Below are 15,639 nucleotides of genomic sequence, written 5' to 3'. Positions count from 1 at the left end.
TAAAAAAACAGGGATTTATTCGCAAGGAAACTTCAAAATAACAGTGTGCGAATGAAATCTGATATGTTATTGAGGATATTTGATTGAAAATATCTTGGTTACTTGCTTGAATTAGCCGATGGTAATAGATGCTTTGTGTGACTCGCCATTGAGCGGTAGCATAAAATGGCGGCGTGATTAGCCTTCTTAAAGTTCAATTAAGCTCGCTGGCGATAACGTACCTTTGGGACCCTTGATACCAGGGTCGCCTTGAACTCCGGGGAGACCCTTTTCTCCAGGAGGTCCGTCCATGCCCTTAGGACCAGGAATATCAATACCAGGAGAGCCCGGCTGTCCTTTAGGACCGAGTGGTCCCGTGTCGCCTTTCTTGCCCATTGCTCCGTTCATGCCAATGATGCCTGAGTAGAGAGCAGAGTGTGAGTTGAAAGTGCTAACAGTTTTTATAGCAATTGTAACTACTAGCTAGAACCAATAACAGGATACTGTAGTACAGTGGAACCCCGCTAACTCGATCTCACATAAGAATATTAAACAACACAAATAAAACAACGACGCATACATGTCACGCATCACGGTAACTATTATCTTATACATGGTATACATGCTATCATCTTGTACATGAGTTTCACGACAGTCACGCATTGTTTCATGTTGTGTTACCTGGAGCACCAGGAGAGCCTTGGCTTCCAGGAGGTCCTGCCTCGCCGAGGGGCCCAGGGAGACCATACTGTTGAGCCCCTGGAAGACCCTTAGCACCTGGAGGTCCCAGATCACCAGTGTCCCCACGAGATCCAGGAAAGCCGATTGTACCAGGTGCGCCTTGTTTGCCTTTGGGGCCAGGAACTCCACCCTTTGGGTAACAAGCAGTTAAATATAAGACAAAAAATGGCTGTACGGGGGGGGGGTTCCCTGCAGGTTTCACGAGTTTCCAAAATCGGAAATCGCGTTTCACAATAAACTGATAAACTGACCACAAGGACCTTTACTCAGAAATCAGGATTCACGATTTTTAAAGAGCATAGATTCACGCTAATCAAATTTCGTCAACAACGAAGGTAGCAATCACGGTTTTCAATATGTCCTATTCACGATTTACAATAAACAAAAACGGCCGTTCACGGATCACGGAAATAACCCTTACCGCCCCCTGGACAAAGTATTTCCTTGTGGCCAGGCACAAATTGGTATTAGTATAATATTTGTTCTTGTGTCGAGGCCAAAAAAATAAGCAATAGGTATCGAAATAATGTTAACCTTGTGCTTAAGCCTATCAGTACAAACAGAACAAGAAAGGTGTAATATTTGCTTACCGTTCCTCTTTCTCCAGGAAGACCAGGTGACCCCTCGGGTCCGGGCTGACCACGTGGTCCCTGGAAACACACACACCATTACCGACTGACCAGGAAGAAGTAAATTGCATTAGCTAAACAAATCTACTTCAGACAATGTGTAATTTAATCCCTCCTCCAATAAAATGTCCGATTTAAATCACCAAAGTGTAAAATGATGAGAGAAAAGCTATATTTTTCTAAAAACATGGATAAAGATGCTAAGGTGGCGCGCATATATTCTAAGAAAAATCATCCATTTCCCATACGAGTATTTATCTCTCTATTTTTTTTCAAATACAGATAAAAGAAATACTGTAAATTATGAGTTTATTGCAAAGCAATCATGATTGATTGCAGAATAATTAAGTCAATCGAAGGTCGAAGTTAAAAGGAAAAAGGACCATAGTACAAAAACAAAATGGAGACCTGAAAATATGCTGTAATAAATACATGGGAAGAAGAATCACGCCTTTGAAGTATGATATCCTGTTAGGCCGATCTTGTAAAATATCAACAAAAACAAATTATTTTGCATTTGGATCAAGAGATATTTACATTATTGTATTAGGTATACATCTTCACATGCAGGCTTTCTGTATTTATCTATGTTAGTAGCTTAAATTGCTTCTTACCATATTCCCCTCGAGTCCAGGCGGACCAGCATCACCCTGCTCGCCAGTCACACCCTGTACAGAAAGACGATAATCATTAACATGCACCTATCATAACATAAGATAAAACATATTAATATTCACTATTATTCCATAAGCGAAACACTATTAAAATGCACCTTTTATACTAGAGAAATCAGTAATTTAAGTACCTCATATTAATTTAGTCATCAATAGATAGAAGAAACTTCTTGCGGATCATATTAGATGTACTTACACCAAATCCTTTTGGCCCTCGGACACCATCATTGCCACTGTCCCCCTAAATAGACAAAGTTACATTAGACACTGAATACACAAAAAAGGTAAATGGAGATTCAGTTCCACATTTGCATTGAAACAATTTGCAAGATCTTTATCATCACCCCTTAGAGACCCTATCACCCCTTAAGTGACCCCACCCATTTAACCCACCACCCCTTAGTGACCCCACCCATTGAACCCACCGTCCCTTAGTGACCCCACCCATTTAACCCACCGTCCCTTAGTGACCCCACCCATTTAACCCACCGTCCCTTAGTGACCCCACCCATTTAACCCACCACCCCTTAGTGACCCCACCCATTGAACCCACCACCCCTTAGTGACCCCACCCATTGAACCACCACCCCTTAGTGACCCCACCCGTTGAACCCACAAACCCTTTGTGACCCCATCCATTTAACCTACCATCCTCTTTAGTGACCCCATCCATTCAACCTATGTACCATCCTTTAGTGACCCCACCAATTGAGCTTATCGCCCCTTTGTGACCCCACCCTATTTAATCCACTAACCGTTGGTGACTTCACCCATTTAAACCACCATCCCTCAGTGACTCCACCCATTTAACCCACAACCCGTTGATAACTCCACCCATTTAACCCACCACCAGTTGATGACTCCACCAATTTAACCCACCACCCGTTGATGACTCCACCCATTTTAACTCACCATCCCGCAGTGACTCCACCCATTTAACTCACCACCTGTTAGTGACCCCACCCATTTAAACCACCATCCACCACCCTTTTGATTACACTTATTCTATTTACTTACTTGCATTCCTTTCTCTCCTGCAGGACCTGGCTCGCCCTTCATTCCAGCTGAACCACGCCGGCCAGGAGGACCAGGCTGATCAGGTGTATTTCCCTGCAAACCTTTCTCACCTTTTGCGCCCTAAACAAGTGTGGAACGGACACAGAATCAGATTACAGCTACCACATAGTAAGACACTATTCCAATAATATTGGTTATCACTAAAAACTGACCAGATCACTTGACCAGAACACTTACCACATTGCCTTTCGGTCCTTGATCTCCCTGCAAAATCATAATAGAAAGAAAATACTAAATAATGACTTGTCAGCTAACCTACTGGTCTGTTGCTATGGAATTTGCTAAACAGAGGGTTTTATGAGGTCGGAGGGAGCAAACCTACCAGTCTGTTGCCCTGTAAATTTCTAAACAGAGGGTTTTATGACGTCAGAGGGGTGGGGGGGGAGGAGGAGGGTACCCATAATGTGTTCCATCATGGTAACATGTGAAAATCAAGCTTTATTAATAAAGCAGTGTTTTTGCCTATGTTTGGCGAGATACCTGGCTTATGCAGTGTGTTGCCACTGTGTAATCTTAAAACACCAAGCACCCCACCCCAACCCCCCAAAAAAACCTTTTAAAATAAAGCCTGTGTGCAAGCATGAACTTGACCTATTACTACATACATGGACAATTAATCCTGGATTTGGAGGTTTTTTTCTTTTGTTTTATTTCTTAAAAGAACTAAGGAAAAGATACAGCCACCCCAGTCTGTTATTCTCATTGGCTTACCGCATCTCCTGTCTTTCCCTCCACTTCAAGGGTTCCTGGGTCTCCTGGCTCTCCCTGCTCGCCCTGAATAACACAGAAAAAAATGATTAATGAATGGAAATATTAATGAATATGAAAAAAATGGTAAGGTACTAGGTGTTAAGACTCACCAATTCGCCCTTGTTTCCTTCCATTGCAGCAGGACCAGGGTCTCCCTGTGGAAAAGTATAGAACACAGGTAGCCTAAGAAATCCATTTGGACCTCCTTCAATCATGGTATCATATCAGCTTCAAAATATTTCTATTGCGTTTTGCAATAGAAAATCAGTTAGGGACTGCTGATAGGGTACACATGATTAAGAAAGTTCAAATGCATTGCATGGGCTACCTGTGAATACCACTACAACTAATAATACAACTTATTACTATTAACAGCCACTTTTTAACAGCCACATCACAATAAAGTTAAACAGATTGTCAACAATCATAGACCAGCCAAAATTCGGTGGCAAGCTAAAATTATGCACTACCAGCCACTCACAAATAGAAATAAATAGATCATGAAAAAACATTCCCATTAAATCCTTCCAGGGAACAACCTTAACGATCACCATCGTTATCACCACCACTGCCATCAGTATGACAGTCGCTATTATCTTCATCCACATATGGTTTGTCATCTGTGTGCTCACCTGTGGTCCTTTGTTTCCAGCAGGCCCTTCTTCACCCTGCAAACAACAAGGAGGTCATCAAAGTAATCAGTTAACAATACTTACTGTTATCAATCAGTGCATTACACTTTATAATAATTTTAGGATGATAAACAGGATTATAATTTAAGTGTTGACAGTATATCAGGAGGAGATCTCGTCGGGGAATGGAAACAACATGAAAAGCATCAATATATAAAACATATGATAGAAGCTTAAACTTTTGTCAAATTCCTGTCTGGGGGAGGAGCGGGACAAGGGGGCAGGACCCCAGGATGGTGGTTATGACCCACCTGCATGCCTCTTGGTCCTGGTACACCCTGAGGACAGCAGCAAGAGAATGTTAGTACATAGGGCTCCAGTGAGTGCCCCAGTGACCTCCCCAGTATGCCGGCTGGAGCCAAGTACTCCTGGTAGGGTCACCCATGCCGGACATGTCAAAAGGTAGGGGCTAGGCAAAGAGTGATCCCTTGGGACTCCAGGTTTAGGGTTGGGCATGGGGCTAGCTCCCCCACTCCACAGGCCTATGTGTGGACTTTAGTTGAGTCACCAGTGGCAGTACGAACAACTCTAGTGAAAGCCTCAATGAGAAAGTTAGAGTTGAGAGGAATAGTCTACTAAGGCCTAAGGCACAAATTAGGATTGAAGCATGGAATTTCTGCACCATGTATGAAAAGCGGCCCTATTTCCCACTAAGGAAGATGGGGATAAGTAAAGTAAGGAAGTACATAGGGCTCTAAATGTGTGACCCTACAATATCTTGCCAACTATGTTTTACTGAAATCTAACCTGGTATCCTGGGTTGCCTTGGATTCCTTGTGGTCCCTGAGAAAGATAAGCAAATGAAACTTAGCGTATTTGTTAAGAAAAGCTTCAAAGAACCTGTACTAGATACATCAATAGATTAAAGGTCATTTTATTTTAATAAACTTGGATTGTTATTCAAGTTATTCTGTATTATTTCAACTGTGTTTGACCTTCCAAAATGACTGTTCAGCATTTTAGTGCCACTTCAAACACAATAAAACACTGATGAATGATTGTCATATGTAATAAAACACCAATGAATTATTGTCGTATGTAATAAAACACTAATGAATGATTGTCGTATGTAATAAAACACTAATGATTGTCTAATGATTGTTGTATGCTAAGCTAGGATTTAAGAGTCATACCGGTGGACCAACAGGACCACGGCGACCTGGTCCTCCCTGCAAACAAGCAAAACAAAGATTAGTAAGACAAATCTGGAAAAAAGTAGATAACAAAAAGATTCAAGCTGTCCATAAGAAATAAATATATATTTACATTGTTCTATATAAACCTGAGGCAAAGATCATGCTTTACATTTCTTCTAGGTTCAAACTTTAAGGGTCTTAAAAAAATACGATTGGCCAATAAGTTTCTTATACCATTTGGTAGTTGGTTAAAAAGAGATGGTACTGAACCCTGGAATAAACCTTTTTGCTTGAAAAAAATGGGGGAAATCAAGGATATCTCACCGGTTGTCCTTTTTGTATATTTCTTGTATCAAAATCCCCTCTGTACGGCTCGCCCTGTCAAAAGAAATAAACAAGTCTCAGTGATGAGTAGGTGTAGCTTATGACAAAAGATAACAAGAATCATTATCATTATTTGTAATGGCAGCAGTATGAACAACATCTCTTGATCCACATTACTATTACCTAGTCATTAAGCAGATTCCATGTAGAAGAATCATTAAATAATCATCATCATTCTTCATTAACCTCTCAAAATTGCAACCAACATTTTTATAAAAATACTGTCATTATAAAGTTGGTATTATCAACACCATCATCATGGCACCATCATCACCGGCAACTTAATGAGCAGCAACAATATTGGCAGCAACATCAGCTACATCAGTAGCCACAGCACAATCATTATCACTTTCACCATCATCATTACCACCAACATCATCATCACCACCACCACCATCATCACCATTATCATCACCACCACCATCATCATTACCACCGACATCATCATCACCATTATCATCACCACCACCATAATCATTACCATCATTATCACCACTATCAACATCATCAATACCATCATCACTACCATTATCACCAACATCATCACTACAATCATCACCACCATCAACATCACTACCATCATCACCACCATCATCATCACCACCATCATCATCACCACCATCATCATCACTACCATCATCATTATCACCATCATCATTATCACCATCATCATTATCACCATCATCATCATCACCACCATCATCATTATCACCATCATCATCACCACCATCATCATCACCATCATCATCACCACCATCATCATCACCACTATCATCATTATCACCATTATCACCACCATCATCATCACCACCATCATCATCACCACCATCATCATTATCACCATCATCACTACCATCATCACCACCATCATCATCACTACCATCATCATCACCACCATCATCATTATCACCATCATCAGCAACAGCAGAAGAAGCTACATCAGCATCAGCATCTTGAGCATCTACTTTTCTGGCACCCCTGAACTACAGTATTAACATGCTGCTGTATGAGTTACCTCTTCTCCTTTCAGTCCAGGTCGGCCAGGATCTCCAGGGTTCCCAGGAAGCCCGTTTCCACCAGGAAGACCACCTTCACCCTGCACAAACAAAAATATGCAAGCTTATTGGGGATAACTTATTTACCCATAGAATACACTTGTTTTAATCCAAAATAACTTTCAAAATCAGAATGCATGGAACAAAAATGTTGTGTGCAGCTCTAAGCAAATCAATTTGTACATTAAAATTTACCATGTTTGTCAAAAATGCAATTTTACATATTTCACTGGAATTCATTTTTGTCATTTTCTTTTTTTTTTCTATAATGAGCCTTGAAAGTCTAAGTGTATCTTGAACAAAAATAGATAAAAGGCTACTGCCACTTGCCCTGCTTCCGTTGCATCCGCATAAGCCATAGAATCCCTTAGGTCCTTGGATACCAGGGATACCCTGTAAAAATTAAAAATCGACAGCTATTAATAAAATATAACTTAAATTGTTTAACATTATCATCATCATTGTATGCAAAGACTTCTTCTGACTCATCATGTCAAACCATTGAAAAGGTTAATTCATATTTTTTTTTGTAAATCAGTATTACACTAAGCAATTTTGTAATTGACTTTCATATATTTTCATGCAAATAATAAATTGTGAATCTATGAAGCAACTCGGTTATGAAATTTCACAATTTGCGCAAATATTTTTCCCAAAAAAAAAACTTTTCATGGCAGTGTCCAGGCAAAATAATGCTTTAATTTGGATACCTACAGGGATAGCATTGATTCCAGGAAAACCAGGGACTCCAGTCATGCCAGGGTCACCAGCAGGCCCTGTAGGTCCTTGTACACCAGCTTCACCCTGTTGGCAATAACGGACTGAGTTTCTGTAGGATAATATTGAGATTCATCTCTTTTATCATCATTGTAGTAGTAGAGTAGTTCAGGGCCATAAGTTAGAAAACTGCTTTATGGCTTTCAATCCCCGGCAAGCGATGCCTTCGCGGGAGGCTACTTTACGTCTATGATGGACATAAATATAAAGATTGAAATTGAAAAAGAGACCCTCATAATGGGCCAATTTTGCCTAAAAAAATTCAAATATGTTTTCACTTCTTTTATGGCAGGTGTACAGTAAGCATAGTTTTATTGGTAGTTTCCTGGTGTTACGGAGCACAAGCACCAAAAACACAATGGAACAAGAGCCAAAAACAAAGACCTTAGAACGAGACAATGAAATAGAGAACAAAGGCCTTGAGCACCAAAAACAAAGCTCTCCGTAATACCAAGGAATACCAGTAGTTTCGTTTTATTTGTTTTTAAAAGACTTGTAGTACTTACAGTTTATATCATTGTTGTTGTTAGCAATATAACACCTAAACAGACTTGGCTCTTTTATATCACCCTTTACATACCTTCACTCCTTTTGGTCCCCGCAAACCATCTTTACCAGCCGGTCCCTGAAAATAAAAGCAATTAAAAAGACACCAGGCTTGATGTACAGCCATCTATTTATTCAATTTTTGGTGCCAAAAGCATTTTTTAAATATATTTTTTAATAATACTTCCTCTGGTTTTGTACTTACAGGATCACCCTGTGGGCCCATTTTTCCTTGAGGTCCTGGCCTTCCCTAAAAGAAAGGACAGGTATATATGCTTATTGATGCTTATATTCATGATTCTATTCTTGCATGCATACCTGTCAACCCAAGAAAATCTCAAGACTTGAGACTTTTTTGGGTGGGAAGGGTGGAGAGTATTCTTTTTGGGGGGAGGTGTGGGTATAGTCTTGCAGGTTTTTGCCACACAGAAAGCTCGCCCGCACATATTCACTTAAAGATCTCACCAGCATGTTTTGTGTTGTGCAAGGGAATTATTGTTATTTTATTAGAAAATAGGCAAAACGACAATTTTCCATAGAATAATTTTTCGTAAGTGATAAAAATTGCTAAAAAGCAGGAGGTCTGGTGATTCATGCAAAAGATAGCTTGAGAAGAAGTCCAAAATTTTGAGACTCCTGCCTAATGCGGGAGATTTGAACATGCCTGGTATGTTCTAAAAGCATTCCCCGCCACCCCAGAAAACATTATCAAGCCTTCAGATTTTCTGAGATTGACAGGTTCTGTATGTACTGTATTGGAGGGTAGTTATAATATGGGGCTTACTCACTCTGGCTCCTTTTGGTCCTTTCAGGCAATCACACTCATCTTGACAACCAACCCCAACACAATTTTGTGCCTGTAAATTTGAAAAATAATAGTATTAGCATTCATAACTGGGGCAATGGGACACAGCTAATGGCAACACTTTCTAAAACACAGTTTTGAGATCACATAAAAGCCAACATGGGGCATGGCTTTCAGCAGGAAAGTAATCCAACTGTCTGAAGAATGAGAGACATGCAACATGCTAAAAATGTTCCATGTTGGTTGCAATTTGGAATTCCTTTTCACAGTTTAAACTGGCGTAAAAAAGAGTGTTGGTTAAAAAAAAAAGACCCAAACAGTCACTTTTTTTCTCATTTGCAAGTGATTTTCATAAACTGTTTCACTAATTGTCATCAAACCACTTGAAATCCTCAATATTTATATCCTGGCTTATCCTTCAAAAGGAAATACATGCTTTGGGGATTATATCCTACAGTAGATATATAATTATACACAAAAAAACGCCAATGAAATTTATCATTTAAATCAAGTAGGGGATTTGGATAGACTCAAGAGTCAAATCTTAGACATTTTGCACAATATTGTGCAACAGCCCCCCCCCCCCCCCCCCCCCCCTCCTCCTCCTCCTACACCAGCAACCACCGGACCCTGTAAGGGCCAATGTGTTAGAGTGGAATAAAGTGTTTTAAGTAAATTGTAGGTTTCATGAATGACGTTGTTCGCTGGAGCAACATATCTCTGAGGAATTTATTAATTCGATAAAATGTATATGTCTGGCTTTGTGCCTTGCTTCTTAGAGTATAAACATTTTTTAGTTGCCACTAAAGTATTAGGGGTAGCGATGGGTACCTCGAAGTTACGAAAGTCTCGCAAATACATTCCTGCCAACTGGCAGAATAAAATGTATATGTCTGGCTTTGTGCCTTGCTTCTTAGAGTATAAACATTTTTTAGTTGCCACTAAAGTATTAGGGGTAGCGATGGGTACCTCGAAGTTACGAAAGTCTCGCAAATACATACCTGCCAACTGGCAGAATAAAATGTATATGTCTGGCTTTGTGCCTTGCTTCTTAGAGTATAAACATTTTTTAGTTGCCACTAAAGTATTAGGGGTAGCGATGGGTACCTCGAAGTTATGAAAGTCTTGCAAATACATACCTGCCAACTCTCCCGGTTTTGCCGGGAGACTCCCGTTTTTTTTTATCAAATCTCCCGGTCTCCTAGTTTTACCTTAAATCTCCCGGTTTATGACCAAATTTTAATCAGTCGAGTTGTTTTTTAAGTAGAAGTTAGATTTTAGCCACAAAGTTCTGCAAATCTCATAGTTTGTAATTCAAGTTATGACGTTTTCAGTTTTTTTCAAACTAAATAGTCAACGAGCAGCCTTTTCCAGGCGTGCTCATACTTTGGAGCCGTGTCTTCGGGCAAGTTTGTAAGGGAAGGGTCATTATTTAACAGGGGGGATGGATGCTATGTTCAGGGAGAGGGTTGCGATTTTTTTTAGCTTCGATTTGGGGGAGGGTCTCAAATTTTAATACAAGGATTAGGAGAGGCCCTTATTTTTTTAACAGGTATTCTGATCAATTTCCAAGCCTCCTTAAAGTCTGAAATCTCAAAATTTTTCTAAGGAGAACCCCAGACATGTTGCTTCTATTTTTTTCTCTTTTTTGTCTATTGCAGTTTGGTTTTGATAATTTCCATCAATAAATTAACAAATTTCCATTTATGACAAAGTTCTCCTCTCCCCTACCTGCCCACTATCTTTTCATTGGCGGTATGAAAAAATAAGAATTCTGGTGGGAAGGAGCTAATGACGCTGTTTTATATTTAGGTAGCAGACATGATGGAAAAACCTGGAAAATGACGGAAAAACCTGCCCAAATCGAGATAGAAGACTCTATTTCTTACAATGGTTCCTTGTACTCCGGAATGATTTTCAAAACACAAATAACCTGAGGCCAAAATGCAATTACCCAGATTTTGGCTTTTTAAGATATTTTTTCATGATCATCCTTGCCCTATGTAGGTATTTGATATTTTGTTTGCTATCACTCACTTAGTAGAAATTTTTCGCCTTTTCTGTCTTATTTCAAGCGTTATTTCATGTTTTTCAGCCATGTGGTTTTAGCAATAATTAGCATTTTAAATGTTTGAAAATGGCAAAATTTTCATGGGAGAGCATGCCCCCCCCCTATACAATTTTATTTATATCCCTGGAATATGGGCTTTAAATCAACACTGCTCCTAAATAAGTCAGTGCCCCAGTGATACTCTTAGTATTGCACTAAACTGTTGATGTCAGTGTTATGTTGCTGTTATTCTCATTATGGCTTATATATTTTTTTAATGGCAATAAAAAAATATTTTTTTTTATTGCTTATTGATAAGGCCCTCCATTTGTATTAATTTTGATTATTTATATTTTGTTCCATACAGGAATCATGAAGATACATATAAGTATGCAAAAATATGAAAAATGAAACAAAATTAAATTGTTGCCTGGTGAGAAATCTTTAAATTGAGGGCTAAATACTATAAAAGGTTAAGTGTTATATTGACCCCAGCTTTGAATCTGTTGGGCAAAGCATGCAAGCAATGTAGAGATTATCACCAACACAAAGGGCCATTGAATTATCAGAACCTTTATTTAAAAGCTTGAATAACACACCCCTGATGCTTATTCTAGGCTTGTTTGTTATGCAGTCCATCTGTTCATATGGGCTTACAGGGAAATGATACTGCACTTGTAAATAAAAAAATCCTCATGAGAGCTTTATTCATCTCATTTGCTATAGATTAGCTATTTTATGGACAGCTGACACATTTTAAACAAACAAAAATTGCAATCTTTATGGTCCTTGACCATAAAGAGACCTTTTATGCAGAATTTAGGAACTACAAATTCAATGCATGTGGCTTGTAACATCTTCAACAGAGCACATTGCATTAATTCATAAGTGTCACCTGTTTAATAGAACATATGTCACTGCCTATTAAGTATTTTGAGGGCAATGTATGACCCAGGTGGCCAAAAAGAAACACAAGTTATTGTTCAGATTACCTGTTATAAAAAGTATGTGCTGTGCCCATTAAGTGATTTTAGTGACAACATTTTCTGACCCACTTGGCCTAAGACACACACATTTCCTGGCAAGACCATGCGTCACGTTTCAACTTTAAAAGCCAATGAATGAAAGATAAACCCTTACCTTTATACAAAAGTCAAGCCCTCTATCACATCACAACATTCTCGAAATTTTAAAAGGCCATGTAATTGGAATTTCTCTTGCTAATAGTGAACCTTTCCCCTTCACAAGAGTAAAGCTCTTTTAAAGGACAAATTTAAATAGTCTTTTTTGTTTTTAATATTCAAAACTCTCACCATTTTTAAAAATACAGCCTTCCATGTATTATTTGATAGTTTCAAAAAAGAATTGAGCTGTTTTAATTGTAGGATGGATTGAAATTGACTGTGATTCGCTACAGTTGTGGATAAAATTCACTACTGAGATGAAGATCTCATTTACATAGGGTTTCATAGCCCAGAAAACCATGGTATTCATTCCTAAATATCTATATAATCATTAATTTCCAACCACACATCACCTTCATTTTTAGTCATGACTATCAATGCTTAAGTAAGTTTTGACGATAAAACATGGGCAAACCAGGATTTTAGGGTGAAAGGTTATAGCACTTTCAGAAACCAGGGCATGGTTAGGGGTCCACAACTACTTCAATGATACTTTGTTTTCTTTTTTTCTGTTCATTTTCCCCTAAGGGAGATATTGTTAGTGTAAGCCTGTAAACAGGAAGCAATTGAAGAAAAAGTCCCCCCTTGCTGCTCAAAACCCTGTCTACTGAAATAGCATTGCTGTCACTGCTACACTTGGTTGACGAAGAGACAAAGAAACTGGTGAACTACAACAAAGTAGCTATCAATATGCTGTGCAAACAACCAACAATGCTTGCCATGTTTTTACAGGCGCTTGTCTTTGGATATCTAACAGGGATGTAACAATTTTTTTGTCCTTATTTTCCTGCCAACTGGGTTGCCTTTTTCTTAAATTTGTACTCTGTGTTTCACTGAAGGTTTGGATTTTTTTAATGCAATTTTATTACCAACATTAAATGGTTGGTGCATCATTTTTTTTTAGAAAAGGGGGAGGACAAAACCCTTACCACACAAAAGTTGGCTGTAATAATATGAAACAAAAAAAATTGGTGAGTTTTTGTTACGCCAGGGATTTCTTCTGTTCATTATAACAAGGTACTAGTGATAGAGAGTTGTCCATAAAGCAATCGAGTTAAGGACTGCTTAACATCTATGTTTCCTTCAAGATGCAATGAATCAGTAAGGTAATATGTCTGAGAATGGCTTAATCTGGTTAATGCTAAAGATCAATACACTAAGGGCAGGGTTCATTGATTAATTTGGGTTCTTCCTCCTCAAAATAAACATCAATTTTCACTATTGCTTATCATGTATGTCTGGCATAATTATTAATGTCGGTACTGTTCATTAATCAAAGGTAATTCCTTGGTCATCAGACACAGATGCCATGTATTTTTTAGAATTATTTTCAAGCTGGTAAAACAGCAGTCACCTATCATAAAAATACTTAATGTAATTGAAGAAAATAAATTGTTTGATGAATTGACACACCATTAGTATGATTTCAAATCATCCGATAATTTTAAATAGCTGCGTCTGAATCGCCTTATAGACATTAGACTTAAAATTCTAAAATTTCCCAAAAAATATATACGGAAATACAGGATGAAGTTATAATAAGAACTTTAAATAGCTTTAGTCCCACGTTTTACGAACAACGCGATAGAGCGGGAAGCTATTCTAGTGCCGGCAAGCTATCAAAAAGCCCGAGAAAGCGAGATCCATTCCACGACTGCTTGCGTGTGTCACACACGCGCGACACGCAAAATATTCGCGCGCTAGACCGGGCTTTACGGGTCGCTCAAACACCGCAACATAAACGCAAAATGCGCGTAAATTCATGGCGTATATTTTAGAGTCTTGATGGTATTACTGTAGTACCCACCTTTGAAGAGTGTAAGGCGAAAAGAAGAAGTCCTAGGACGAACGGCAACGCCGTCCTGTGGAAGAACACGATAGACATGCTTCGTTATACTTCTTCTTACACGAGATGGCTTCAAAAGGACGCGATATAACACAACGAATAACACCCCACGGGATCTTACTCCCGACTAGCATACCTCAACTTCATTGTAAACAAATAACCAGGTGAAATTATGCTGGAAGTTTGACCATTCGCGTGGTTCAGTGGAGTCCGGTTTTACGGTCGATGAGTCCGCTGGTTATTTGAGATGTGGGAGCTGCAAGCCCGATTCAGGGGAAATGTCGCTGAGCCCTGCCTGTCAAGAAACTTGACACCTGGAGACCTGGAGAGCGTATCGATTATGCGGTCTACTGAAAGAGGAGACACGCATCAACGTCAGTCAGGGATGTCCACCTCTTTATGGGCGGGGAAACCCGAAAGGAAATAGCAAAATTTCATGACTTCTGATCAAGATGCAAACTGATGCAGCAGGCAGGGGTCTCTTGAGGGAAATCACGATACAGGACTGACGGATTCCCGCACGATATTGTTACGATATACGGGGTATGATTTCATTGTGCACGCAATCAGAGTCGGATTGGATGAAGCTGAGGCCACTAGCAAACAGGACAATAGAAGTAATTCATTAACCTATTCGTCCGTATTTCCGGCACAGAAAAATGTGTGACCGAGAAGCATGTACCGGCCATGTATTTTTTAGATTTCTATCTGACTAGAATCCGATGAAAGGTTTAACCTTTGGGTGAGGAAACATGTTAAGAATTCAAATGCCGTGAGTTTAGTTTAGTCTTTTAACACACTAAGACCCTGGGATTTCTGAAGAGTGACTTCCGAAAAGGCTGTTCCCGTCTGGAACTGGCCCGGAAAAGCCAGGCTTTGTTTACAAACACAACCACAATGCGTAGGAGAGAGAGCGCTCAACCCACGACTAACCCCATTTCCCACCCGGGGACTAGACTTCCACCGCTATCTACGTCTAGTTGTTTCTACACTCGAATCTTTCATCCGCGATGATTAGTTCAAGAACAAATAAAAATAAATATTTTTTTGTTGTTGTTTTAGAAAAAAATATCCCGTAAAATAACAGAGCAGTGAATAGGCCACCCGGCGTGTTTTTGCGCGGCATTTCTTTGCTGCTCATCAAAAATTGTCACCGACCGAGTCAAGTGGAATTTGTAACGTATTCACGATTTTGCGTTTCGTGCGGTAGTTTAATGCATAGCTCTTTGTCGTTCATCCAACATCGCACTCGCTGGCAAAGTTAATGAAGTCACGATAACTTGCCGAGGTGATGAAATTCAAGGCTGCACTGAT

At 39.4% G+C, this 15,639-nt stretch overlaps 1 protein-coding gene across 5 annotated transcripts in view; it reads right to left on the bottom strand.

Annotated features, from left to right (window-relative positions):
- LOC5505415 (collagen alpha-5(IV) chain-like) overlaps positions 1-15,639 on the bottom strand; it is a 37,050-nt gene that overhangs the window by 15,748 nt on the left and 5,663 nt on the right. For 3 of the 5 annotated variants that reach the window (XM_048731952.1, XM_048731956.1, XM_048731957.1), the window contains exons 1-22: positions 14,462-14,675; positions 14,287-14,341; positions 9,229-9,297; positions 8,646-8,690; positions 8,475-8,519; positions 7,832-7,921; positions 7,448-7,510; positions 7,078-7,158; positions 6,003-6,056; positions 5,676-5,711; positions 5,290-5,325; positions 4,794-4,820; positions 4,483-4,518; positions 3,961-4,005; positions 3,812-3,874; positions 3,278-3,304; positions 3,041-3,160; positions 2,220-2,264; positions 1,964-2,017; positions 1,311-1,370; positions 661-850; positions 222-398 (exon numbers count right to left, since the gene is read on the bottom strand). In XM_048731952.1, coding sequence (XP_048587909.1) covers positions 222-398; positions 661-850; positions 1,311-1,370; positions 1,964-2,017; positions 2,220-2,264; positions 3,041-3,160; positions 3,278-3,304; positions 3,812-3,874; positions 3,961-4,005; positions 4,483-4,518; positions 4,794-4,820; positions 5,290-5,325; positions 5,676-5,711; positions 6,003-6,056; positions 7,078-7,158; positions 7,448-7,510; positions 7,832-7,921; positions 8,475-8,519; positions 8,646-8,690; positions 9,229-9,297; positions 14,287-14,341; positions 14,462-14,472 — 1,429 coding nt within the window. In that variant the 5' untranslated portion in view covers positions 14,473-14,675. Of the gene's footprint in view, positions 1-221; positions 399-660; positions 851-1,310; positions 1,371-1,963; positions 2,018-2,219; positions 2,265-3,040; positions 3,161-3,277; positions 3,305-3,811; positions 3,875-3,960; positions 4,006-4,482; positions 4,519-4,793; positions 4,821-5,289; positions 5,326-5,675; positions 5,712-6,002; positions 6,057-7,077; positions 7,159-7,447; positions 7,511-7,831; positions 7,922-8,474; positions 8,520-8,645; positions 8,691-9,228; positions 9,298-14,286; positions 14,342-14,461; positions 14,676-15,639 lie in introns of those variants that run through there. The other 2 variants (XM_048731953.1, XM_048731955.1) reach the window with 2 other exon arrangements.

The sequence above is a fragment of the Nematostella vectensis genome, chromosome 9 (assembly GCF_932526225.1).
Source record: "Nematostella vectensis chromosome 9, jaNemVect1.1, whole genome shotgun sequence".
NCBI classification, from domain to species: domain Eukaryota; kingdom Metazoa; phylum Cnidaria; class Anthozoa; order Actiniaria; family Edwardsiidae; genus Nematostella; species Nematostella vectensis.
The sequence above is the reverse complement of the archived record's forward strand: the minus strand, read 5'-3'. Positions and strand labels throughout refer to the sequence as shown.